Source organism: Aspergillus brunneoviolaceus, assembly GCF_003184695.1.
Source record: "Aspergillus brunneoviolaceus CBS 621.78 unplaced genomic scaffold BO95scaffold_53, whole genome shotgun sequence".
Lineage (NCBI taxonomy): Eukaryota > Fungi > Ascomycota > Eurotiomycetes > Eurotiales > Aspergillaceae > Aspergillus > Aspergillus brunneoviolaceus.
The window spans coordinates 1-26,604 of NW_020290783.1; the positions used below are offsets into that span (position 1 = coordinate 1).

Consider the following 26,604-nt stretch of genomic DNA (forward strand, 5'->3'; position numbering starts at 1 on the left):
TAAACCCTAATGTAAACCCTAATGTAAACCCTAATGTAAACCCTAATGTAAACCCTAATGTAAACCCTAATGTAAACCCTAAAGTTGTTAAATAAACTGAAATTTTTTACAGTATTAAGAGCTTGTATTTATAAATTATATAATCTTCTGAATCTATAATTAAGAATTAGTATTATTAGCTATTATTAAAAGAAGACCTTTAGGACCCGTCTGTAAAAGACTAATTTAGATAGTTTCTATTATAGTAGAAGCTTTTTATATTAGTCTTTTATAAATGGCTTCTAGAATATATTTTTTTAAGAATTTTTGAAATACTAGAAGAGACTTTAAAACTTTTATTATAATTCTTTTATATATATTCGACAGTACTGTTTGAGGCCTTAATCTAAAGTTTCTGCAGAAGAATATTAACTATAAGCTGAATTATATAAGCAAGACAGAATATATAATACTAGCTTTAAATAATTATTATAAAATTAGAGTTAAGTAAAATATTATAAAACTAGATACTTTAGCTGAGCTGAATCCGGAGTTTAGATAAGATTATACTAAATATTAAACTATTATTACTAGTATTATTAGTTATTATATCTAATAACTAATAGAACAGGTTATATTTATACAAGATTAATAAAATAATTATAGCTAGATTTTTATTAGTATAAGATTTAGATACCGGTCGGAAGCTTAGTAGAACTTTATAATAATCTATATTTTTTATTAGAAAATATCTAGTTAAAATAAGAAATATTTTTTGATTAGAACTGGTCCAGCAGTCTACTACAACTAATATTTTTTTAATATTTAAAAACTTTAATAATAGTTGTATATATATATCTTTTAATAATTCTAAAAAATATTCTTTAATTTGCGCTCGATTGGAAGGACTTAATTTTTAGTAAAGAAATAAAACTATAAGATTAATTATCTGTTTAAATTAAATATACTTGACAGTTCGGAATAGTAAACAACAGATAATTATAAAGTATAGAACTTAATTCTGAAAGTTCTGTTTATTATAGACTATAGAGGCCTAGAGAAAATAATAATTAAAAAAGATTTATATTAAAAAAATAAATAAATATTTATAATAGTTCTTTACTTAGTATCTAACTAATTATTTACTTAAATACTACTAATAGTATTTTCTTTTTATAATTTTTATGAAGATGATAGCTTATAAAACTAGTTTCTAAGTTTTTAATTCCCGGGTATTATAGAATATAAAGATAGGTAATACAGTAGATATAAAAGATTTTATTAAAAAATAATATATCTTTTTAAAAGTTGTTTTATATTATTAATATCTTCTTTCAACTAAAGTAAAATAGCGGTTTTCGAGCTTGTATACAGGCTTTAAAAAAGATTATCTTCTATTATTAATTCTGAAAAGTAGAGTACTTTTTTTTATAAGTTAGATATAAAATAATCTTCCGATTCTTTGCGACGCGCGTAATCTAGAGATTTAAAAAAAAAAAAAAGATCTGGCTTAAGAAGCTTATCTTAGTTTAAGTATTATTATAATTTATAAATATTTAAAAAATAAAAAAAGAAGATTTAATAATATTCTCTAAAAATAAGCTAGATAACTATAATTAACTTATAATTCTAAAACTACTCTGCAAATAATAGATACAGAAAAAAAAAAGTAGAAAATTCTATAAAAATAGTTTGTTTTATTTTAAAATATACTTTTATATAAATATAATCTATTATATTTTAAATATAGCTAAAATATCTGTTATATTTTATTTATTTTAGTCGGTTAGATTAATCAGATTAGTTAGATTACTCTAATATTTATAGAAAAAGCCTGAAAAAAGCTTATATAAAGTCCTCTATAAAAAATATAATATCTATAAGAACTATTTAAATAATTAAAAACTAATTTATTTAATACTAAGATACAAGAATTTTAAGTATAAAAAGAGAAAGAAAAGAGAAGAAAAATATAAAAAAACTTTAGAATATATATTATTATTATACAGAGGAGTCGGTTAAACTAAATAAATAAAATAAGATTAGTATAGTTAATAGCAAATCTTTAAAGTACTTAGAGTTAAAAAAATTAAACAAATCAAAAAGATCAACTGGATAAAAAAAATAAAAAAAATTAACTGGATTAAAAAAATAAAAATAGTAGATTATTCTTATAGTATCTAGTATTTAATAAAATAATTATTAGAAAGTACAGTTGTTAAGAAAGACTATATAAATAGTATTATACAGGTTTTTTTTTAAGTTTAATCTATTATACAGATAATTCAGCTCTTTTAAATAGAAATAAGAATATAATAAACTATCTAAACTAAAGTAAGAAAAAGAATAGTAGAATAAAAACAGTATATTTATTCTTAATAGTCTAATTATTAGTAAATATATAGTTTTTCTGATATTATATATTATAATTAAGATATACGGCTTAAACCGAGCTGTAATTATATATCTTTATATATATTTCTTGCTGTAAGAACCATAATTTTATAAAAAGCTGAATTTTGTCAATACTATTAGGAATCTCTGATTAATTTTTTAAAATAGAGATAAAGAAGATACTAATACTTCTCTTAGTTATTTTTTTCTGATTTTAAAAGCTTGTTTTTATATACTTTTAGACAACGGTTAAGATGGTCAGATTAATAACTGTTTAATCTAAATATATTTTAACTGTGCTAGAGTCTAAATAGATATAGCGAGCAGGTCTTAGTATTAAGAACAGTTAAGATAGTTAACTGTTTCTTTTTTAGCTATACTGCGGTCAGGTATAAAAATTTCCTTAATCTGACCATAACCTGGCGGTCAGGTATAAAAATTCCAATTAACCTGACCTGACCTGGCCGTTAGCCACTCTACTTAGGCTTATTTTTATATATAAAATATAGTATCTACTGTATAATTAGCTTTTTTAGCAGAATTAAATAAAGATACCGGTTCTTAAATATAAATATAATAAAATCCGAATTATAATAGAAATAACTGTTAGCAGCTAATAACTTTATATAACTACTGCAGCTTAGTTTTATTAATTATATATTTTTATAAACTAATCCGATTATAGTAGAAGTTTTAAATCTATTTATAAATAATTTTTTAATAATTATACATGCTATTTAGTATACGGATAATATAATTATATTATTTATAATTCCGAAAATAGTATAATTCATCTAAATAAAAAAGAATATTAGGAATTAGTTAACTGAACTAATAGAAAAACTTAATATAATTAAAATTAGAAGTAAGATTTCATTAAATTATCTAATTCTAAATTTCTACAGCTTGCTTATATAAAATCTAGTAAACAAATTATTTAAAATATTAGATAATCTTTTTAGGCTAAATACTATATCAGTATTACTTACAGATAATAACTAAATAAAATTTGATTTTTTTAAAAAACTGGTTTTTTATAATAGATTATAGATTTGGATTGTAAATTTAGATTATAAATTTAAATTAAATTAAACTAATTAAAAATTAAAATAGATTATTCTAAATTTTAAAAAAATATTTAATAGAAGAATTTAAGAATTAGTTGCGGCTGAGAAGCCTCTAATAAAAAAATCCTAAAATTTAAAATAATTATAAAATCTTTAAATATTCTCTAATTATACTATAAATTTAATAATAGGTATTTAGATATATTTTATATTATCTATAAAATTTTTACTATCTTATCTTCTTTTTATATAATACTACTTTATATATAAAATTAATAATATTAAATCCTTCTCGGCTGCTCAGCCAGCCAATTAAATTAAAGTAGAAGGTCCCATTCTAATCACATTCAACCTTCAATAGGCCAACCCTTCTAGAATAGATTCTTTAGAGAAGGAGATTTCTTAAGAATTAGTCTTAAAATTAATAGAAGACTGCTTTTAACTATTTTACTTGCCTTGCCTAACCAGCATGTCTACTGCGTCAAGTAGTTCCTAACACCACTCTACATATAATCTGAGAATTTTTATAGAATACAGTAAATATAAACATATAGTTTTATTTTATTTTCTAGATCTAATAAAGAATATAAACAAATAGGCTTTTAATAATAATAAATTACTAGAAAATAAGCTTTGAAGTATATTAAAAATATTAGAAATATTAAAAATAAAAATATAACAGATATTTATTTTACTATAGTTATATATATAAATTTAAGCTTTATATAACTATTTAAAACTAGTTTATAAATATTTATTAGTTATCTAATTATAGATAACTAGTAGTAATAGTTTTACAACCAACCGCAACCTCTCGCAACTAAGGCTATCAAACCACTATGTATGGGTGCCTCAGGCACGATTGGCTGGTCATATAACAGGCCCTCAAGGCGCCTGTTATAAATTTCCAATACACTCTATACAAATCTCTTTTTGAGGAACATATATCCTTTATCTTTACTTAGTAATCAAGAGGGAGTTAAAGATACAGCTAGGGCAGAGCTCAACAGGATTTCTTAATCGATGCTGGTCCGACTTTACCCCAAATATATCGTCACCCTAGTACTGAAATGTCGGCTTATAGCAGCGATCGACGGCCTATTCCCCACCTTTGCTTGAGGAGGATGGCTACCAGTCACTTCGATCTCCCAAGTACGTGGGTAACCCCTCCCCTCCCCTGTCGAACATTATCATAAACCTCAGTTGAGGTTCGGACCAGAGAGATCAGGGAATGAAGGAATTATAGGCGAGTTCGTTGGCTTCTATGGCCAAATTTCCGTCTGCACTAGGTACTGCATGAAAACGGACGGCTGATCGATCCCGTCCGGAACTGGGCAATCTAATGTGCGGGCCAGTTAGTCTCGAGTTCCGACACTCGTTCCCAAAGCAGGGTAAACTCACCACCTCGGTCACACTTGCATACATTCCACATCCAAGTATGGTGACTCCCACCACAAATACGATCAAATTGATGACTGCGGCGCGAAGATTCCTCCGATCAAACCAAGCCCCCTCCTTGAGCAAAAAGAACCACATCAACGGAGGGAGGTAAAAGGAAAATCCCGAGACCAGCAGACAGCCACAAATCGAGAGGAGCTCGGAGAAGAAAGGGATGGCCTCGGCGACAATCCAGCCAACGACATTAATGCAGGCCACGAGTGCGAGCCAGGTCGCCCATCCCATGGGAGTGTTAACGTACCGCACGGTGGAGTTCTGAAAGATACGGCCGTGCATAAAACGGGCGGCGATGGTGGCGTTAATGGCACCCGAGATGTATATGACAGGAAGGGCAACACCAAAGGCTATTTTAGCAATCAGAGGACTGGCAGATAGAAGCGCCGGGGACTGAACCCCTTGTCCCACAAACGCGTAGATCACAGCCCCTGTAATAGTATAGATGGTCATTTGTGTACCGGCTAACAGGGTGATAGACTTGGTAAAGTCGGTCGGGGTGTGCATTTCGTCCATAAAGGTGGGCTGGGCCCCGGCAAAGGCGTAGGCAAAAGCGATATTGGAGATGGCAACAAACGCCTCGCTGAGAGTCAAGTCTTTTTTTGGCCAAGCCGACCATGCGGCTGACGCAGCGGTCGCGTTGTGGGACTGTTGAATTCCCGTGGCGATCATCACGATCCCAATGGCCACGATGATGGAGGCGAAGTCGATGTACCCCAGGATAGAGATATCTGCAAAGGTAGGAGGCACAGCAAAGACAAGGAGGATGACAGCAGACACCACGCTGAAGGCGAGGGCGCATACATGACTCCCCGTGATAGTCGCTAGGGCCAGTTTGCCCGTCAAACAATGCGAGCCGACGGTCATAGTCAAGAGGGCTACAAAAGCAACCGCCAAGACCTTGTCGCCAATGCTGCCCATAAGCAGGCGGCCAAAGTCTACGATATGCGGCAGATGCGGATACTTGAGCTTCACAAGGCCAAGGATATAGCTGGCGTAGATGGCGAGAACCCCTAATCCAAGGGTCAAGATGACACCAGCCACCATGCCCAGCGTTTCGAATGCAGCTGGCAGACTCAAGCTACCCAATGCAATAGACTGGACAATCAGCACGATGGTAAGACGCTTCCAACCCAGGCGATGGAAACGCTGTTCGCCTTTGATGGCTCGCTCGTCATCATTCTGCAGGGAGCCCTTGTCCAGGGTTCCGGCCACGGCTTGGTCGGGCTCAGTCATACCGCTAACCTTTTTCTCTCTATTGATGCCGAGCTCGTCGACGCGAGTTGTCGCGTCTCCCATCATCGGTGGTTGTTAGGTGGTGATGAAATGGGACGAAGAAAAGAAGTCGAGTTTGGTACCGGGAATGCGAAGAACAGCACACGGGCGTCCCCCTTCACCGGATCAAATTACCCCGCACTTGGAACCGGAACCAGGCATCTTCCGGATAGAGGCTTGCAGGAGTGGGGTACAGATAACTGCTTGATGAAACATAACATCATGTAATTATTTCCATTCTATTAACCCAGTCCCTATGCTGCCTTAGGTAGTGGGACCCGCTGTTCTGATTGGTCCTCTCTCCGCGCCAAGCTGAATGGCGGGCGGAAACCTGGTATTATCTGATCATACGTTGCATCTGATTAGATTAGATTTCTTCACCCGCCCACTTGGGTTATGTTTGAATGGCACTGAGTTGCCACCGAGTCGAGTGGCTGGTCAAATTCAGGTTAGATTTACGGACGAAGGGGGCGAGTATCTTTGTGATGCCTGCTGCCATCCGTTAACCTCACCATGGCAGAGCTTGTGTATAGATATAGACTTGGAATGATATATGGCAGATGTGGTCTGTGCACGTGCGAGAATGATGGAACTGAAATTGAACAAAGACCTGACAGAACACCGCTCCGGTCTCCTCTGAAGACATTCGATGATCTTAGCAGTTTCGTTCTTTCTTGGTTAGACGGCCAGGGGGGTTCACTCGACCCATGGGGAGCCCTCGCTATACCTCATTAGGCTGACGGAGCGACTAGTGGCCATTAAGCGAGGCACGATAATATAAGCATGTGGTCAATTGCTTTACCCCTCACTGGTAATCTAATACCACTCGCAAGTTACATCAGAGCAATGCAATTAAGTAAGGGGGCTGACCAGTGTACCAGGCATGTTTACCATCTGAGAGCCACGCGCTATGTAGCGCTTTCTCCTGGGTGATGTCGGAGCTGTCAAGACCGATATCATTGCAGATGACGGGTAGAACGAGGTCAAGATCTTTGACTGCGTCCCAAGTTCGGACTGGTTGGAGCTTTGGCTGAGTGAGCGAGGTCAGGACCGAGGTCCGGCCCGGTCAGCGGACTTTCCATCCACAAAACAATACTCCCACCCTTCTCCTCAATCGGTCGCTGTCGCTTGCAGCTTGTAGCCATTTTGACTGGATCCTGCTCAAGCCACCATAAAAGTATGATACTGTACTATCTGCTCCCCATGGCACACACACCCTGTTTTCTCGGTTTCGTCAGATGACATACCAACTTGGAGTTCATGGGAGATGAATACGTGCTACACCGCTACTCAATGCTACGGCGATTAGTGGCACCGTGGCCTGCTCAATTCATATCCGTTTCTGGTCTTTCCGTTAGATTTTGAAGCGAGATGTATCTGGTTTGAGCTCAAAGACAATTTCAGTCTGTGATATTGAACAGAGCGGCCTCAGCAACCAATTGGCCAGCACAGTCACATCGTCCCCGCGTCAGCAATCTGCAACTACTGCTCATCAAGCGAGTCCTTACCAACATTAAAATTATATTAGTCGACTTCCAGTACATATCCGACCGGCTAGCACAGCCGCCACAAGAGATCTCATTTGCTAACATGGGCTGTTGGCCGCTTGAAGGATCCACAGCAGCAACCGACTTCACGCCATTGACCGAATCACAACCCTGGTTCGAAGTCGCCATCAGAGAGCCCCTCACCAAAGGAGGAGTCGTCTTACTAGACAAAACCAACACACCCCCAGATGACAGAAGCCATGTATCGCATGGAATTTACGCTGCTCTGGAGCCCATACAACCCGGACCACATAAGCACTGCGAACGCCTCGTGCTCCTACGGCTGCGACATCTCAACTGTAAGCCTGGATCCATGTCCTACGTGAACGATTCTGTTAAAACTCCACGAGTAGAGGCTGAATGTAGTGCACGAAGAGCCGAGTATGTGATATTCGGGGCATGATGTTTTAAAATCTTTGAAGACTAATCCGTACCACAATTCCCAACGCTAAGACCCATTCCTGTGAGGAAAGGAAATACTATGTCACAGTAGTTGATAGCATCAGGATGAACACAGAAAGTGCAAAGATGATCCCCAGCATTATTTCACCATAAACCAAGGCAAAAACGACCCGAGTTACTGCATACTTGAAGTCAGTACAAGTTCAACAAGTTCTACCTGCTCGGGCCCAAGGCCCCCAATATATACCGTACCGCTAAATCCAGCCTACGTTCTTGAGCACAGTAGATTCCATTGATGGGGCCGTAAAAAAGGTGAAGACTCGAAGGGCCTCCGGTCTGATCTATGTACATATATAGAACCTCGGATGACGAAGACATTCGTCACATTGACCTCGCAGCACGCCTGTATAAAGCAATAACGCAATTTTATTTGTGGAGAACTAGTTTCAGTGTATGTATGTCTGTACTTTGATCACTTCAGTCAACAATCCGAATAGGTTCATTTGCTGGCAATATCGGTATGAAGCCTTTTTCCACTGACAATAATCAGACCTTTTTGATAGGTATTATACTGTCGACTGCACAATATCGATCGATGTCCAGTTTACTTGACATTTGTAGACTGAGACCTGAGGGCTTCGAGTTTATTAGCGTGGCTTAATCCACACACAGGTATCTAAATTAGAAAATTCATTGGATTAGTGTGCTAATAAGACTGGCATACATTAAGTGAACTTTTCAGACCTGCTACTGGATAAAACATATTGAATCTCGCAGTATATAAAGGCTTTTCTCAGCTTTTATCTCCAGTAATCTTGTCGATCTCAATTTGTATATCTGCCTCAGGGCTAACATAACCTCGTCCTTGCTGGATTTAATTTCCAATGATTTGCCAGCAGAATCAAGAGATTGAGGACGGTTTGTGAATAGATATCGGGAATACGTGCAGGATACAAGCATGCCAGAACGGAGCACAACGCCTTACGAATGAGCTCCCCAGCCAACCCACAACCGCCAGGCCACCGCCGTCTCATCCACCATATCCCAGATGCAGCGGACTAGGCGATCGATACGACTGACAGTTCGCGGTTCCGCCCTGTCGACCGGGAGCCAGGACCACGGTCCACGGGGCGAGCGTCGAAGAATCCTCGAAGGAGTCCACCCTCGCAGACACTCAGCGTCCTGCCGTGTTAAGAGCGTCGGACTCCTGTGTCCGCTCCCCATGCCCTGCTCTTGTCGTTGTCGTTGTCGCCACTTCCATGCCGCCTGTTGAACGGCGGGCCCCCAGAAGTCCCCAAATGCCACAACCGCCTCGTAGCCGCCATTCAACTTTTGATTAGCACCGGGAGCAGCAGAAGCGGACGTGAAACTGGCATCTCCCACGGACGATAGCGGGGGTACTCTGAATGATGGATGCCACTGGACGTAGATTACCTCGTAACGTTGCTCGAGAAGCCAGAGAATCGGCCAGAGCATCATCGACAGAAGGACCAGGAGACCAACAACCCACCACGGCGACGGACCGGGTGCCGCCATGATCCTAAGTCGGTTGATCCAGTGTGGTGAGTAAATAGTCACTGCGCAGTGGGCGGTCGAGGTGGAAAAATGGAGGGAGCCGCGGTACTTCAGCGCACGGAGATGCGCGGTTAATCGGGTGCGTAGAACCTCGGCCTCGGAGTCGAAGTCAGAAACATGGCGATGAATGGTAAATCTTGCGTGACACCATCAGCGCCGATAGGTTAGTGGCCGGATTGTGGACAGGATTGGAGTGGCAACAGAAAAGACACGGGGAGGAGTCCATATACGCACGATTTGAGCGTTGCCGGGTCCGCGCAGAACCGATCACACCATTGCTTCAGTTCGTCGTCCATACTGTCTCTTGCCTGGCTAGGATTGGGATCGACACCGGCTTCGCACGAGTCGAGCGCCATATATTCATAGCCGCTGGTGGAGAGGGTCCGACGCCGGTTATGAGGGACAGAGCAGTCTCCGTGCAGTACAGTGTCACTGTCGCATAGCACATGAATACATCTTCTATCCGCCGGGCCGGCGAACAGCGTCTCCGCGAGGTCTAAAGTAAGCTCGAAGTCTGTCACCGTCTCGTATCGCCATTTCCACTCCGGTCGGCAGAGACGTCGATGTTTTCGAGGTCGATATGGTTGGTGCCCGAAGCTAGGGGACTGGATATGCGACCCTCGGATGTTGACCAAGGGCCGCGGCGGTAGACTCAGTTGCCGGTGAACTTCGCGGTAGAGTGCAGCACTGTCATAGGAGAGTACTGGCGCCAGAGTCGTAGAGACTGGGGGCGGCACGGAACCAGAGTGAATATCTGATGTGCTACCAGGAAGTATGTAGATAGAGTCGTGGAATCGCACGGAGACCCTCCGATTCAGGCATCGGAACATGTCTTCGAGCCCCAAAGACAAGGGCTTATGGTCGGGGTAGTTTGGGTAAGGGGGTGACACATCAATATACTGACCATCGAATGAGAACAAGCCCTGCACATCCTCAACTGAGGTGTTGTATTCGGGGAGACGCCCCATTGATGCGTTGAGAGACTCAGGAGATGCCGCCGAACCCAGGCAGTGTAAGGAGGAGGAACAGAGAAGGTGCTTAATGCGACAAACGTGAGGCGCGAAGATAGCCAGACTAAATTTTGTTCCTCAGGACATGGAAAATTAGAGTTGGACTGTTGAAGCTTAGCCACTATTAGGATCCTGGTGCTAATTAAAGAAAAGGCTCCTAGTGGGAGCAAGTTCCGACATACTTGACTTACCTTCGGAAGCAAACAAAAAACATTAATCTGGCTGCCTATTTCGTTTATCCTCTGACTCCGAGCCGATCGGGCGCAAGGATGGCGAAGATAGTAAAGATAGTCAGCTCACAGGGTCAGTCCTATGGCTGCCGCCGGAGTTAGGGCGGGCGCTAAGCCAACGGAATTGGGTGGGGCGGGAACTGTGTACGGTATTACACATACACATACACATACACATAGACATGGATTATATTACGGATACCGGTTGACCCGCGATGCGAGGCGCAGCAGAAATGGTCTCTTCTTACACCCGGTCCCAGGTCCCAAGTCACAACCAGTTGCTCCCCGGTTGAGTGTCCCCGCTGCTTGAACGCGCGTTTGGGAGGTTGAGGTGGCGAAGTGATTAACAAGTCCAGACCCGTCGTGGATGACTGCGGAGAGATTGATGTCCTGATTGACGGCCGGGCTTATCTGACTTGAGACGTTGGATATCCACATGGGGTCCTTTGGTACCGGAGCTACGAGCACGTCGACCTCTGCTCATCGTACAATACTGTTCTGTGTCAGAGGATTTCCAACAAGGAAGCGACGGACAACGCTAGCTCCTAGAATGCCTCGCCTGACTTCAATCAATTTCATCGACGTTTGTTTCTGAACATTCCAGGCGAGATCTTCCGCGCGATCTCTGTGGCTGGAATATTGTCTTCATAATGAATGGTTCCGCAGTGTCCTGGCTCGGGCCATTTCTTGCTTCTAGGGCTTAGGATGTTGCGAGCCTGCCAGAATTGTCTAGTCTAGGCAGACGATGGCTCGTTGGCTGATGCACGCTACCAAGAAAGCGAATTGGTTAGTTACCTTGGTTGGCTATCGAGAAGAAACAGTAGCTTCCCCTGACTAGAGACAGTAAGACAGCCTGGCTAACCACATGTACCGTGAAACAAACCCACCTAATTCCGTTATTTCTGTCCCTTGTCCCCACCAACCATTCTTTAGCCAAAGTGGTGCTCTGCGCTGTGGCGCAGTAAGAGAAAACGTTCCGGTCTTGGGACTTCAGTTTCCTCGATTGAATCCTGCTCTTATCGTGGACATCACATCTCTTCTCCTTCCTCTCAATCTCAATAAACCCCCAGAACAACATCCCTCGTCAGCGGCAGTCATATTTCATCATGGGCCACGCGGTCTGCAACTCTACGACGGAAGACCAGACGCGTAAGTTGCCGCTCTAGGGGTTCTCCTACTCCAGTTCGAATGTATCTCATTGACACATAGCCCCGCGTCTGATAGTCACCGAGACTCCGCTGTGGAATGGCGACCTCACCTTTCACGATCTCTGTCTGATTATCAGTGGTGTATTCGCCATCATTGCGAGCATAGTCTCGATTGTACCGATCATGGGCCATGCCCTTCATTATACTAAGCCAATTGAACAACGACAGTAAGACACCCTTGGCCAGCGACTTCATTGGCAGTAATCTAAGCAAGTGCTTCTCCAAGGGTCATACGGATCTTAGGGATGGTCCCTGTCTATTCCCTTGTCTCATGGTTAAGCATCTACTACTACAAAGAGTCGGTCTACTTCGAAATCATCGCCACCTCCTACGAAGCCGTCGCCATCTGTGCCTTTTTCACGCTCCTGTGCCATTATATCGCACCGGACCTACATAGTCAAAAGGCATATTTCCGCAACATTACACCGAAGCAGTGGATATGGCCTCTACCTTGGCTTCAAAGATGCTGCGGGGGAGAGCAGGGGTTCTGGAGGACGCCCCGGAGCGGTCTGACCTGGTTCAACGTCTGAGTGATCTATTGCCCGATCTCCCTTATTTCCGACACAGCCCAGATGCTAATATTAGTGTGGTGGCAATAGGCTGTGTGGGTAGACATCTTCCAGTACTGTCTCTTGCGGGTGCTGCTGAGTATTCTTTCCATTATCACCGAATATTTCCACATCTACTGCGAGGAGACTTTGAGTCCTGCCTTTGCTTATGTCTGGGTACGAGACCCCTTGCTATCTTTTCTTTTTTCTTCCGTGTCCGCCTGGGGTTTGGCTATTGATTGACAGGACATCGTGGTCCTACTGTTCAGATTCTGGCATTGGACTGCACCGCTGTCGGCATTGCTATGTTCTGCCTAGTGCAATTCTACCTCCAAATTAAAGAGGTGATCGACCAACATTCACCGTTCCTGAAGCTTCTTTGTATCAAGCTGGTGATATTTCTCTCGTTTTGGCAGTCGGTGAGTGGTGTAGACTCCTATCGCGTCCATGCGCCCGAGATATCGCTTTTGTTTCTCTCCTGTGCGCTCCTTTGATCAACGACAGACCGCATTGATGTTCATATCTGTACAGAGCCTTGTCAGTCTGCTCTCCTCATCCGGCGTCATCCAAGCGAGCCCCAAAGTTCAATCGCCAGACATCACTGTGGGACTCCCCAACCTCCTCATATCCATTGAGATGGCCTTATTCGCGGTTCTCCATATGTTTGCCTACCCATGGGAGCCGTATCTCCCCTCAAATATCGGAGAAGTGACAGACCTCTACGGAAACGGATCGGCAGTGGTGCAAGGGGGCCGCTGGGGCCTGGCTGCATTACTCGATGCCTGGAACCCGCGCGACCTCCTCAACGCGGTGGCCCGCAGCCTGCGATGGATAACGGTGGGGCGAAAGGCGCGTTGGCAGGATCCAAGTTATGATCATCGCCCGATTTTGACCGAAGCGGGCGACGGCGCACGGGGGTTGACTATTGCCCTTGATGAGGTGACTGGGGTTGCGGAGCGAAAACTGTCAAGTACTCCTCCGACTTCTGTACAGGAAGTCATTTGAGATGTTAGGCTACACTGAAGATCAAACATGAATTCAATTTATCTTTGTGCGCAGACTTTTGGGATTGGGTGCCTTGTCACTTGGGCTGGTTGGTCTGCTTCATCCGCTCGTGCTTGCATGGACCAAGGTGCATAGGGAGATCGAGAACGATAATCTCCGGAGAGGGATTACGTGAAATAGGAGACGAACGGGGTGATTAGAACCGTATGGGCGTACTAAAGGGGCAAGATGCCCGACCTCTATTTGCAATGTATTGATGGTGGCAGGCCCTGAGAGTAGATCTAAGCCTGGTCAAACTGGGCTCCCGCCAGCCCGGTGACGGCCAACAACCCCACTAGACCTTGGATGCGCTCACCCACCAGCGCTTGACAGGACATGCGCCTCAGATTATGAATTCCCATCCAGATATCGGTTAGATACGCATCTCGGGGCCCGTGGCACAAGCACATGAGAATCAATGACACGCATGCGCTCTCAAGGAAGAACCCATTCCCGGGGAGGTCCTGCACATTGGTAGACAGTTAGCTGGATTATATGTATACCAACCAACACCGGCCTGCCTACCTTGACCACCGAATTGAGATCGATCGCCTGCCCAATTATTCTGATTAGGGATCGGGCGGCCCGCACGGTGTGCGCACCGGCAACTTCAAAGATAGATGAGGAGATGGTTTCATCGGGGTATCGCAATCGTACGCGGTGCAAATGCAGGAGCTTCATCATCAGAAAGGGACGGAACAGGATTTGGATCTCATAGTAGAATACTATTGCCCTCGTCAGGATAGGCAAATATGCCCGGAAAAGAGGCATGGTCAACGTACGAACAAATATTAAAACCTCCAACACGATCCTCTGCTGATGATGCGCAGCATACAGCAGACGACACCGATTCGATGCCTCCAGCAAAGCGATTTGTAGCGATTGGTGAAGCTCAAAGGAAGCTTGGGCGAGGGCGTCCGGATACAGCCTCAGTCGCTTTTGGGCTTGCTTGATCTGGGCTGTGATTCGTGCGAGTTGGTGGATCGCAGATAGGACAGGGGGTAACTGGCCATTGGCAGTCGTGTCGGGGAAGATTTCATTCTGATCGAGGTCATCCGGGACACATCCGACACAGAGCGAGAGAAATTGAGCGAAAGCGTTCAAGGTGACGGCGGTAGAGGTTCGCCCTTCGCCGGAATCTGTGCTGATCTCGGTATCGGCGCGCTCTTTGCCGGCCAGATAGCCTCGGCGCGCCTGCGTTAAGATGGTATACGCGATTCCATGTTGGTTTATGTTAAGGTAATATTGTGCGTGCTGTCGGCGAGTCAGTTTGTTGGTATACTGGAGTTGCTTGTCCGGAGAAAGGGGGGACCTATCTGAAGCAGCCGGTGTTGCTACATAGAGAGCGTGTTTCCTCCCATCTGCATCTCCGCGTAGCGATATGACTCATTAAGAAGGTACTCTGCTAATGGATAATACTCGGTGCAAGAGGCACCGATGGCGAGAACGGCGAGAACATTAGCCCAGTCCATCGGTGAAGACAGACCAGGTGATCCTACGACCCCAAACACATCGCACAACGCGGCTTGCAGAGAGTTGATCGGGTAATAAGGATTCAGGTGCCAGAAAGACGAGGTGAAGATATTCAAGCAGCGGGTAGCCAGATTGGGGGACAAATACTGAAGATCGGGGATGCTGACGGTCATAATGGGAAGAAGGTCCCAGGGCGAGACCGAGGACTCGAATACCAGAGTGCGTATTTGGTGGCTAGGGACATCGAAACCTTGAAAAAGAGTGTGGATCCAGTAGTACACGGCGTAGTCTGTTCCGTTCTCAGTCCCCAAGATGGAGGGGCTGCTGGGGCTGCTGCTGCTGCTGCTGCTGCTGCTCGGGTTAAGAGAGGAGCACGGAACCTCTGATATCGCCTTCAAGATTGGCAGAGGCATTGCCCCAGGCCGCCGCCGCAATGATTCTCGGTAGACACATGGTCGACTTCTCTGCTCGCACCGTTGACAAGGGTACTGGGCGCTACATTTCAACTTTGCTGCACGACACGCCTCGCAGGCCTTGTGCGCATAGGATCTCTTAACTTGGGGGGCATTTGTCAAATAACTTGAAGACTGGGCAGAATGTTCCTGATCAGCATTTTGCATGTTCTAGAATTCGGAAACTCTTGGGAGAAAACTATGACTGTTCAGGTGGGCGGTTGTGTGTTGGTCAGAAAACGAGATCCCGATGCGGAGCGGAGGCAAATAGAAAAATATCATGATGATGATGCTTACAAAGTAATTTTGTCCCGTAGTTTCGGGCAGCCCCACCTAATTCCGTTGTACGGGTCTAGCATTGGTAAAATCAGGTAAGATAGACTAGGTTGTAAAATTGGTTACCGGGGGTAACGTTTGTAACGAAGGCAAAAAAAAAAAAGTCTATATTGAGGGGAACCAAAAAAACAAAAAGAAAAAGAAAGTATAACCCAGGGAGACAACCAAGCCACCCCCCACAGGAAGATGTCATGACCACTAGTACGGAGTCTGCTGGGAGAAATACTTTAGAATGAAGTTCGTCTTCTCCGGGCTGGTGATCAATTGGGGCTGGAAATTGTCACCAAGTTCCATCACCACCGGCTTGCCCTCGTTGGTGTTGGGTTCCCAGCGAGCCAACACGCCCGACCCAGTGTAAGAGTTACCCCGGTTAGGATCCAGGGTCTTGGCGAAATTGGCCCAATATGATGACATCTGATCGGCGATGATGTAGTCTTCATCGGTGAAAGGGTAGTATTCGGCACAGGCATACATAGCGTTCAGGGCGTACATGATTTCCGACATGTGGAAGGCGCCTTCGCTCTGGCCCGGGGGCGCGTGAGTCCAGAAGTAGGTGTAGAAGTCCGAATCCGCCGACTCATACCATTGGGTGGCATAGGCCCACGACCCTACTTTGCCCTGGTCACGGGCTGCATTGTTCCACCCCTCCGCCGCGATCGTCTGGTTGTTGTGGTCGGGATAGAGCTCGAAGAAGCGCTTGGCCAGATTCTCGCCATACCGGAGGGTGTTGTACTCGTGGTATTGCTCCACCGTGTAGTTCGTTGTTGTGGATGCCCCGGATTCGTCTTTGGTATTGCCAGTGATGAGAGGCACGTCGTTGGCAGGGCCATCACGCAAGGTCTGGAGATAGGTGGAGGGCAAAACATATCCATCAAGAACTGGCTTGAAGATATCAGGATACCCACATGAAAGGGCTTCAACCCAGTTGATCCATGTGTTGTTGACCTTATCAGTAGAGCCAATCATCAACTCGGCAGTAGAAAGAGTCCGCAATTCAGCAATAGTAGAGACGTTGTGAACAGCGGTATAGTTCAGGCCATGGTTAAGAGCGGCAGACATATTGTTGTACGACGTAGCGAGCCCGGCAAGCATGGGATCATAAGGATAACGAATTCCAGATTGCGAAATAGCACCATGGAACAGGCCTGAGAAAAGGGGGCTGTTGACCGCGTGGTAGACCTGCGATGAACCAAAGGATTGCCCAGCAATCACAACGCGATCAGGATTCCCGCCGAAATTAGCGATATTGGACTGCACCCATTTGAGGACCTCGAGAAAGTCAAGAACACCGTAGTTTCCAGATGTATAGTGACCGGTGGTGTTGAAGCCCTCTTGGTTCAGCTCAGGATGGGCTAGATATCCAAAGACATCATCACGACGATTAAACGAGACGAGGATCACATCCTTCAACGCCATTCCACCGCCGTACCAGTAGGGAATATTACTGGAGAGATCTGATCCCTGATTCCAGACCATAACGGGCAGCTTCGCATCGGATGAAGCAGCATTGGTCCAGATATTGAGATTAAGGCAGTCTTCACTAGAGTTGGTAGACATAGCCGTCGGGCAGGTATAACCAAATGCAACCGCGTCGAAGGTCTCATTCCATGGTTCACGCGGTTGAGGAGGTCGCCAGCGGTTGTCGTAGCTAGTATCCGCTGCATAGGGAATTCCCAGATAGGCGGTGACGTTAGACTCGGAAACATTGAAGTACGTCTCGAGGGTAGCTTGATCAAAGTACTTGAAGCCTTTCACAGGACCATAGATAGTATCGATTGTCTGGTCCCAGAGCTGCGCTTGTACCGTGACAGCAAGGGCCAAGGAGGCGAGGCCTCGCCGAACAAAAGGGCTGGTTGTCGGCATCACAAACGAAGGTAAATGATAAGGTAATGAACGCGTTGCTGCTGCTGATGTTGAACAAAATGGAAAACAGAGAATGAATGAGAGAGTGACTTGCTTGTGAGAGAGGAATTGCCAAAGACAAGAAGAGCAGATTGAAGTACACTTATATAGTGCAATAGTGCAGGATTTCTACCTTCGGCACTTTGTCAGGGAAGAGACGCAAGCCCAACCGACGGGGTCGGGACTCGTTGCCTTCAACAGAAAAGTGTAAGACCCACGGGGTCCGTCTGCAGTTGTTGTGCTTGTGGGAACATGAAGGTAATCTGTTGACGCAGTCGCTGCTCATGCATGCTGACCGATCCCGCTATTGTGATTCCATCCCCACCCAATTCCGATCCCCGAGCAGAAGACGGGAGAATACCCGGCTTTACGCCTGGGTGAGAAGACTTACGAGACAAAAATGCTTCAGAACTTGATCCACTGGTCTGAGTATAGGCAGCAAGATATTCTTCTCAGTTGGTTTTCATCCCTTCTACCTTTCCGCGTTACAGACTACGTGCTGCTGTGCTCCCGTTAATCTCGGGGATAAGCACCAAGTAATATGAAATATAGTACAGTACATCTCCCCGGTGGCGCAAAATCGTGGTGGACGCGTCACTCGTGTCCCGAAGAACCTTCAAGCCTACGGCTCATTCTGAAATAGAAGCTCAAGTCTTGCATTGAGGTGAAACAACCTTTTCACATGGCGTGAGAGGCAAGAGGGCAATGATTCCGTTTCTTATCGTGCTGTTAGATTGAGATTGTAAAGTATTTAAGATACAGCTACCGACCATACTGTACGGTACTGTACGTACGACTCCACTTGAGCCTGCATCAACAGTCAAGTTACTGCGAGCTTAAACGAACATGCCCAGGGCCGGGCAAGCTTGGAAGAGTACATAAAGCTACAACAAAGGCCGGCGGTTCAGTAGGGAAATGTAGTTCAACACGCTTCTTTGTTCTCTCAACTCTGCTTAATCCCACTCGTTCATTCTTTTGTCTCAGTTTATCCATTTTATATATTCCATCATTGGTAATGCGCTATCTTTGGCACGTGGCCACCCTGGCCCTTTCGGCCACAGCACTTGCAACCTCCCTGGCGGATGTCTGCACCATTTCCTATGTTCGAGGCGTCTTGCCAGCTAATGGAACTTTTCTGGGCATCACTTTGAACCCGGACTCCGTCATGGCCAGTCCTGTCTACAACAAGAGCATTCAGGCCAATGCTTTCTTTCCCGCCACCACGGTCGACTACTGTGGGGTAACCCTTAACTATAGCCATAGCGGCCTCAACGATAACGTCCAGCTCACGTACTGGCTACCCGATCCGGCTGATTTCCAAAACCGGTTCTTGACCACAGGCGGAGAAGCCTACAACATCAATGAGGGTTCCATGATCCTGGCCGGAGGTGTGATGTACGGGGCGGCGGCCGGGCTGACGGACGGGGGTTGGGGCAGTGCCTCCTTTGACGAGGTCTTTCTCGTTGCCAACGGCACAGTAAATTGGCAGAACACCTACATGTTTGCCCACCAGGCTATCCATGAGCTGACCATCATCGGCCGCCAGTTTTCGCGGCTGTTCTACAATCGAACGGAGGAGACCAAGATCTATAACTACTACCAGGGCTGCTCGGAGGGTGGACGCGAGGGATGGTCGCAGGCCCAGCGATTTGGGGATGACTATGACGGTATTATCGCCGGCAGCCCGGCATTTCGATATGCCCAGCAACAAGTTAACCATCTATTTTCTGCTGTTGTGGAGCAAACCCTGGACTATTACCCCCCTCCCTGTGAGTTGGACCGGATTGTGAATGCGACTATTGAGGCGTGCGATCCACTTGACGGACTGACTGACGGGGTTATATCGCGGTCTGATCTCTGCAAGTTGCACTTTGACCCAACCACTCTGGTCGGCACCCCCTATGCTTGTGCTGCCAGTTCCAGTAGCGGTATTGGGCTGGGATACGGCAAGAGGCAGTCTGCCACCCTCAACCCCGCTCAGAACGGCACAGTCACGGCTGAAGCCGTGGCAGTGGCGCAGACCATATTGAAGGGGCTCCAGGACTCCGACGGGCGCCAGGGCTATATCCCCTACCAACCGGGAGCGGATTTCAATGATGCACAAACAGTTTACAATGAGGAGACCGGCTCCTGGACGCTAAACCTCGGAAGCTCCAACAGTGAGTTTGTCCAGAAATTTGTCCGACTTGTCGACGAAGAACAACTCTCGAGTCTAGATAATGTGACCTACGATACTCTGATTACGTGGATGCAGACAGCATGGATACGATATGAAGATTCTTTGCAAACCAATAATCCCGACCTCACCACGATTCGGAAGGCAGGTGGCAAAATTCTTCATTTCCATGGTGAGTCGGACTCCAGTATTCCCACTGGCTCCTCTGTGCATTACTACGAGTCGGTGCGCCAGATCATGTTCCCAGATTCCGGTATTCAAGACGGGGCTCATCAGCTCGATGATTTCTACCGGCTGTTTCTTGTTCCGGGTGGCGCCCACTGCGCCTCGAATAGCAAACAGCCCAATGCACCCATGCCCAACACCAATCTCGCCGTAATGATTGACTGGGTTGAAAAAGGGAACGCTCCAGTAACTCTGAATGCGACCGTTCTCTCGGGGGTGAATGAGGGCAAGCAGCAGCAGCTGTGCGCCTGGCCCAAGCGCCCTTTGTGGAGGAATACCACTGGCAGCCAGGCGATGCAGTGTATCTATGACGATGCGTCCTACCAGAGTTGGGTATACAGCCTGGACGCTTACACGCTTCCCCTCTATTGAACCGAGAGTTGGAATGTCATGGTCTAACCATCAACTGGGATGATCGGTATTGACCTGTTAGATAATGTGAAGTACCCGGAGCTGGTCAATACTTGCGACATGGCTGGAACGTCTTGGGAAGGGGAGGGGGGTCGAACTTCAGCCGGGCTTTGAGGCTTAAGCTCCAATGCAGGGTAGTACTAGTAGGACTATCTTAAAGGGTTATGCCGCCTCCTTGCAGTCACTTATTCCTTACTGTGTAGAGGTACATCCAGCCAACCCCTCGTCACTAGAAGGCAGATTTTGTACTTTTATTATCCTTACAAAACCCGAAATAGCCATCGATCAGAGTGAATACATATCCTGCAATCAAGTATAGTATATTTCAAAAAAGCAATATGGGATCTCTGTCCAGAGTTAATCATACTAGTATCTATTGCATACTACCACGACTCAGTCAGCGCATAATAGACGCGAAATCATCCATGAGCTCAAGGGAGGCCCGAACAAACTCAGTTGATAGAGAGAAGCGGAGTTCGGCAATTTGAAACATCGCCTTAAATGATATCATGCACCGTAGCCTGCTCTTCTCGAATAAACTCAATCTTACTGGTATAAGTGACAAAGCCTTAGTGCTGGGATGCAGATGACAGGAATGGTGTCCGAAGAAGGTCGCTTGCCGAAAGTCGGTCGCGAGGGCTTACTTGCAACATAAGGGAAATGAATGATGCCGAAGTCTCCACATTCTTGGGACCAAATCTATTCGGTAGCCTGCCACTCAGGTATCTCGTGAAGTTCTCATCCTCGTGGCTGTTTGGACTGAGTCTTTGGTTTATGAGAGAACAATCGTCATTGTCTATCTCCTCGCCTGTAAGATGAAATGTATCCAGAGGGAACAGGGGCTCAGTTGTTGCAAGTTCGAATAGCTTTGAATCATAATTAGAAAGTGAGGATAGGCTTCAACAAAAGGATTATAGCATACCAAACAACCCAGGCGTTCAAATGTCTACGGCTCTATCTATAGTATTGCCATTGATATGTTGTCTTATCAGCTCAGGTGCACGCAAGGCCAGAGGTCTTACCGGTTGATGATCGCAGCGTCAGATATATTGAGCTAATATTTTACGCGAAGTCTGAGTAATGCTGACCACACAAACTAGCCGAATAAGTATATCTTACCTCCGCCCAGATCACCGATCCTAACCTGGATTGTCGAGGAATCTGCATTATCCAACTCGCTTCAGCGCCTTTGCGTAGGCATTAGATATCTGGGGGATCTGTCGTCTTCAACCACACCTGGTAACCATTTGACGGGGCTAAACTCGAGAGGCTATAACAGCTTGTCCATTTTCGTGGACCCGGCTACCGAAGGATGTTTGCTGGTTGCAGATCTGCACTTAAGATCAGACCGCTGCTTGCACCATCTGAGAGCTCCGTACATACCACAATGAACGACGGCTGACTGATGAAGTCAAGGCCCAGCAGAATCTGATGAGAAACAGCCCGAATATATCCTGCTTCTCGCGGTTTCCCGCTGATTTTGATTGCCTCCCCATCGGATATCAGCGCGGGAAAACAAGACACAAGTGAGTTCCATTCGGACCCGTTTGAGAAAAATGATTGAGTCAACAGCATATCTCCTTCCAGGGTGGGCTGTGTCAGAACATGACAGAATCAGAAGGAAAGAGAGCTCCTTGTTGTCTTGGGAAGCTCCTGATTCTGAACTTTTCAAAACGACCTGTCGCGAGTCTCTGCAAAGCGTTACATCCCAGCCTGTTATTCTTGACCCAATGCCGCAGTCCATGGAGGATGACTCACTGTTGCCGGTCCTTTGCAAGCCAGTCTTCCAGTGACTTCGTATCTCTGATGAAACGCGTCACCAAGGTGCACTGGATGATACCCCCCCCTCGGGGGGATACTCCTCTACGAGCTCCAGCACATCCTAGATCCGTTCGAAGCGACGCATTGTTGATACCGCGTAGTGACGATGATAAGTGATCGGATGCACTTGCGGTGTCTAAGGCTGAAAAAGTCACGGTCAGAGGATAGGGAGAAGTTCGTTGGCCAATTCCAGGCCGAACAGAAGACGGTTATCGAGTCATGTGACCTGCTTCGAGTCCTAGCGTCAGCATGCCACATCCGGGCGTATTCCCTCCAACGCGGACCATCTATGATCCGTCACCACGCATAGTCAAATGTCTACCGGGGTATACTGGGTTAGATAAAGGCTCAAATGAAGAGGGTTAGCAATTTAATCGAAACATTCAGTTATATATGTCTAAGTAAGGAACAAACCGAAGTCTAGAGCGCAGGGAACCCCCTTTAGCTGAAAAGCACCTTTTCTGAACTAGATATGGGATGAGATTTGGTTTGTTCATTTGGAACCAAGGATATGTCTTCATGATATTCTTCGCAACCAGACGAAGGAGTTTGGGCTCGAGGTCTAGAAGATGACGCCCTTGTTCGTCTGTAAGAGCATGTTTACTAAATAACAACGGGTAAAGAAACAGCCATTGGGGGGTCCCAATAACTTTCACCAGATCTGGCTATTGCTCACAGCTCTTGCTAGATATTGACACCCATCTTGGCACATGAACAGGAATACAATTTTTTCGGGATCGTACAGCACACTACCATAGTCAATAACCAGAAGTAGACAGAATGCATCGATCATACGCTCGTCTTCATGCTCATAATAATCTCGAAGTAGGTAGTCTAGCGCTGTGTATCTCCCTTGTTACAGATCATTCGGACGAGCACCATACCGAAGTTGAAGAAGCACTATTTTCTTCTTCTGCAGGGCCACAGCCACGTGCAGTATGGGAGAGTGGCCATGGAGCTTGAGGTTTGGACTACCTCCGGCTTTTAAAAACTCTCTGACTTCCCCAATACCATTTTGCATATGATGCTTGCTAGTCGAGGCCATTTATCCCATCCCAACTCATGATTCAGTATCCACGGCTGATGGTGTATATCAACAAAAGAGAGCGCACAATCTGTAAATGCTTTGGCTTTAGCCATTTTCTTTAATGAACTTATTAAATAGCTCTTTGCAGGTGCGGCTGAGCCTGCTAAGGAAATGACCATCGAAATAGCTGGCATAGTCGAGGTGTAGCTCATCTGACAACTATAGAAGAATAGCAGAGACCATCCTGAGACAATTTACCACCAAGTACAAGTGATACAGGCAGCAGTGAAAATGTAAGAACGGTAGAGGTTTTTTATTATCTATACAGTGGCACGTTAATTGGCAATCATGAATAGCCGGTAGGGACTTGCCATTAATCATAAAAGGATTGGCAAGACCTCAAAGTCAGTATTATATAATTAATGACAGCCCCCAAACCACGTGGTACTTGGATCAGACAAAGATTTTACAACTCCACCTACCGGGGACAAAGAACACGTTACTGTGAATTTAATATAATCCATATGGCTGTATTGCAGTGTTCAAAGAAGTGCCAGAAATAGGGCAGGGGTTTTCCAGGTCCGTTCTTTGTAGTAGCGATTTATAGATGCAGAGCATACGAGCAGCCTGATACATGCATATCTTTAAGGAAAATCGGAATTCTTCCATCTGGTAGGGAAAGGCGGAGCTGGGAAGTTCCGGGCATGGTTCTTCTTGCAGGGTCATGCTTGTCTACAGGAGTACTTGCGATTTTCTTTTAAGCTGGGGAGTTGAGCTCTTATATCGCATGCAGACGTTAATGGATCTATTACTGCGTAACCGTAGCTTTCTTACTTAATCCTCTATTTTGGCACTGAGTAACACCTTCCATTCGTATCGAAACCCCGAACTGTTTTACTATGTATCTGGAATACAACCAATGCTGCTGTGTGGCTGCAAGAACTTTGATGTAATGCTTTGCCCTGGACATATTATTGTGGCCGTATTTTACCGCTGCCTCATAGGCGAGGCGATAAGACTTAAGGGCTCTGGTAAACAAAAGCCGTCTGTCTTTCCATCCGACGGCACGTCGGAGCTTATCACTCCCAACCCACTAAGAAAATCCAGTCAAGACCTGGACGATACCGAGCGCCTCATCTGGGTCTTTATGCGGAGGCTTGTACACCACACCCTTTACAGGACTATATTCCTGAACCAAGACGGCCGCAAATCTCTTCCAAGGTCTCGTACCGTCTGGAGGAGACGTTGTAGCATTGACCGGTCACTTCAGTCCGGTTAGAGGCGGCAAGGCGATGTACGCGTTTGCGCAATTATACACATGGGTGCCTTGAACAATGCCTTTCGGATGAGCCGGCAGGATGAGGGGTGTGTGAGTTGCTTCGGCTTGGTGGGCTAATACAAATAACAGGCCATAGTAGCTGCCGCTGCGGCCAGAGACTATGGTGGGTCGAAGTAGCACTGTATCAGAGGAGTGGAAATACTGAAAAGTGTTATCGGATGCGCCAGCCCGATCAGCAATGGCAGCGAGCGGGTGCAAGGGAGACTAGGACACGGCTGTTTCAATTGCAGTGTTTGACAAAGAATGCTGTGCAGAGACAGACATACACGCACTCCAAGGCTTCACTGCAGGTGTAATGCTAGGAATTTTCGCTCTGTATCTTCCGGGTTCAGACAACACCCGAACCGCTAAACGTGGGATCTCTACTAGGTAAGTTAGGCTTATCAACTTACCTAATCTTGTCGGCTTCCATGATAGCGCATGGGCGCAATCCCAGCCTTGTGGAATAGTTTGAGAACCATCACCCGGACCTCTCTCCCTTGGTATGATGATCATGTCATACCTCCATAACACTGTCTGTCCGGGTATGACATCATAGCCAACGTGCTAAGCCGTAGGGGGACATCGCCATACCGGAGAGTACACACTGTAGCTGGCTTTTCTCAGTTGTTATTCCGGTTATAAACTAATTCCACTGCTATCTCCATCTAATCGAGCCCGAGTGAGCTAAGGGGCGGAGTTAACGCGGAGTTTAAGCCTCGGCACACGGGACTCCAGGCTAACTTATACAAAAGCTTGTTAAGGCTAAGATTACAGTTTCTCAAGATGTGCAATACTTAATGTGTGTATTTCCTATGGACTTGCTTTCTCGAAATCATCGATTATTATTCCCCACCTACAAAAATTGCATTATTCTCATTGAGATACCACTTCCTCGAACGGTCAACACCACGACAGTTTACCACAAGTTATCACCGAACCCTTCACTAAAAACCAAGATGACGTCCGACATCCCCGACATCCCCACATTCCTCCCCAGTATTCCTCCGCAAACCAAAGACGCCATCATCGATCCTGTATACCGCGCCCTTCTCGCGATTGACACCGCCAATCCTGCCCTTTTCGCCTCTGCCATCCACGAAGCCGCCCGCTTCAGCTTGAACGGTCGTCTTCTCGAGGGCGCTGAAGCCATTAAGACACATGTGTACGATACAGTGTCCAAGATAGACACGACCCACCACCTGTCCAACCTCCGCGTCACCGCATTCGATGAGGTGAAAGGTACGGCTAGCTTGGTTGCTACCGTTCTGGCACAGCACTACCGACAGGCAGAGGGACTGGATGCTTCTTCCAAGGGATTGTTGGCGGGAGGTTTTTATTTTGTCGAAGCTGTCCGCGAAGGGGAAGATAGTGATGTGTGGAGGGTTAAAGAATGGGCCTTGAGGGTTCTTTGGAGGGAAGGCGACGAGAGCGTAATGGCGAGCGTCAACGGAAAGGGTGACAAGAAGGAAGAGTAGAGAGGGAGGTCTTATATGGAACAAGATGCGGACGACTATATGTAAATGATCTGGCTGGGTGATTGGTATCTTATGAGAGGCACGCATGATGGATTACTAAGGCATTCCAAATCCAGAACAGCGATCACCAACGGATGATTTAACATGAAGAATCGCTGAAAGAGAGTGGTAAATCAGCGGTTGCTCGATGCCTGGACATCCAAGGCAAGTAATCCAATCCATCAAATTGTGCAGCTGAAACGGGCAATGGTTAT

General features: G+C 45.5%; 7 protein-coding genes across 7 annotated transcripts; 3 read left to right on the top strand and 4 right to left on the bottom strand.

Annotated features, from left to right (window-relative positions):
* Window positions 1-4,578: 4,578 nt before the first annotated feature.
* BO95DRAFT_501550 (uncharacterized protein) lies at window positions 4,579-6,191 on the bottom strand (the record flags this gene model as incomplete). Its single annotated transcript, XM_025591009.1, has 3 exons — window positions 4,579-4,779; window positions 4,842-6,074; window positions 6,138-6,191. 3 exons carry the CDS (start codon window positions 6,189-6,191, stop codon window positions 4,726-4,728), a joined length of 1,341 nt encoding a protein of 446 aa, XP_025439949.1. The 3' UTR covers window positions 4,579-4,725.
* A 2,722-nt stretch (window positions 6,192-8,913) lies between these two features.
* Window positions 8,914-10,695, bottom strand: BO95DRAFT_394080 (uncharacterized protein). Its single transcript, XM_025583685.1, has 2 exons — window positions 9,926-10,695; window positions 8,914-9,827 (listed from the first exon to the last, which is right to left on the bottom strand). The coding sequence occupies exons 1-2, from the start codon at window positions 10,657-10,659 to the stop codon at window positions 9,098-9,100; spliced, it is 1,464 nt and encodes a 487-aa protein (XP_025439950.1). The 5' UTR covers window positions 10,660-10,695; the 3' UTR covers window positions 8,914-9,097.
* A 1,193-nt stretch (window positions 10,696-11,888) lies between these two features.
* On the top strand, window positions 11,889-13,692 carry BO95DRAFT_516304 (OSTA/TMEM184 family protein; the record flags this gene model as incomplete). The annotated part of the gene is made up of 6 exons (XM_025591812.1): window positions 11,889-12,080; window positions 12,156-12,306; window positions 12,366-12,663; window positions 12,739-12,864; window positions 12,957-13,106; window positions 13,219-13,692. Exons 1-6 carry the CDS (start codon window positions 12,038-12,040, stop codon window positions 13,690-13,692), a joined length of 1,242 nt encoding a protein of 413 aa, XP_025439951.1. The 5' UTR covers window positions 11,889-12,037.
* A 237-nt stretch (window positions 13,693-13,929) lies between these two features.
* BO95DRAFT_483926 (Zn(II)2Cys6 transcription factor domain-containing protein) lies at window positions 13,930-15,870 on the bottom strand. The gene is made up of 4 exons (XM_025590317.1): window positions 15,070-15,870; window positions 14,514-15,043; window positions 14,257-14,456; window positions 13,930-14,195 (listed from the first exon to the last, which is right to left on the bottom strand). Exons 1-4 carry the CDS (start codon window positions 15,822-15,824, stop codon window positions 13,974-13,976), a joined length of 1,707 nt encoding a protein of 568 aa, XP_025439952.1. The 5' UTR covers window positions 15,825-15,870; the 3' UTR covers window positions 13,930-13,973.
* Window positions 15,871-16,190: 320 nt separating this feature from the next.
* Window positions 16,191-17,855, bottom strand: BO95DRAFT_454959 (carboxylesterase; the record flags this gene model as incomplete). Its single annotated transcript, XM_025588293.1, has 1 exon — window positions 16,191-17,855. The coding sequence occupies one exon, from the start codon at window positions 17,853-17,855 to the stop codon at window positions 16,191-16,193; it is 1,665 nt and encodes a 554-aa protein (XP_025439953.1).
* Window positions 17,856-18,854: 999 nt separating this feature from the next.
* Window positions 18,855-20,966, top strand: BO95DRAFT_501559 (tannase and feruloyl esterase). The gene has a single exon (XM_025591010.1). It carries the CDS (start codon window positions 18,910-18,912, stop codon window positions 20,665-20,667), a length of 1,758 nt encoding a protein of 585 aa, XP_025439954.1. The 5' UTR covers window positions 18,855-18,909; the 3' UTR covers window positions 20,668-20,966.
* Window positions 20,967-25,831: 4,865 nt separating this feature from the next.
* Window positions 25,832-26,350, top strand: BO95DRAFT_433883 (nuclear transport factor 2 family protein; the record flags this gene model as incomplete). Its single annotated transcript, XM_025585116.1, has 1 exon — window positions 25,832-26,350. The coding sequence occupies one exon, from the start codon at window positions 25,832-25,834 to the stop codon at window positions 26,348-26,350; it is 519 nt and encodes a 172-aa protein (XP_025439955.1).
* Between the last annotated feature and the right edge of the window lie 254 nt (window positions 26,351-26,604).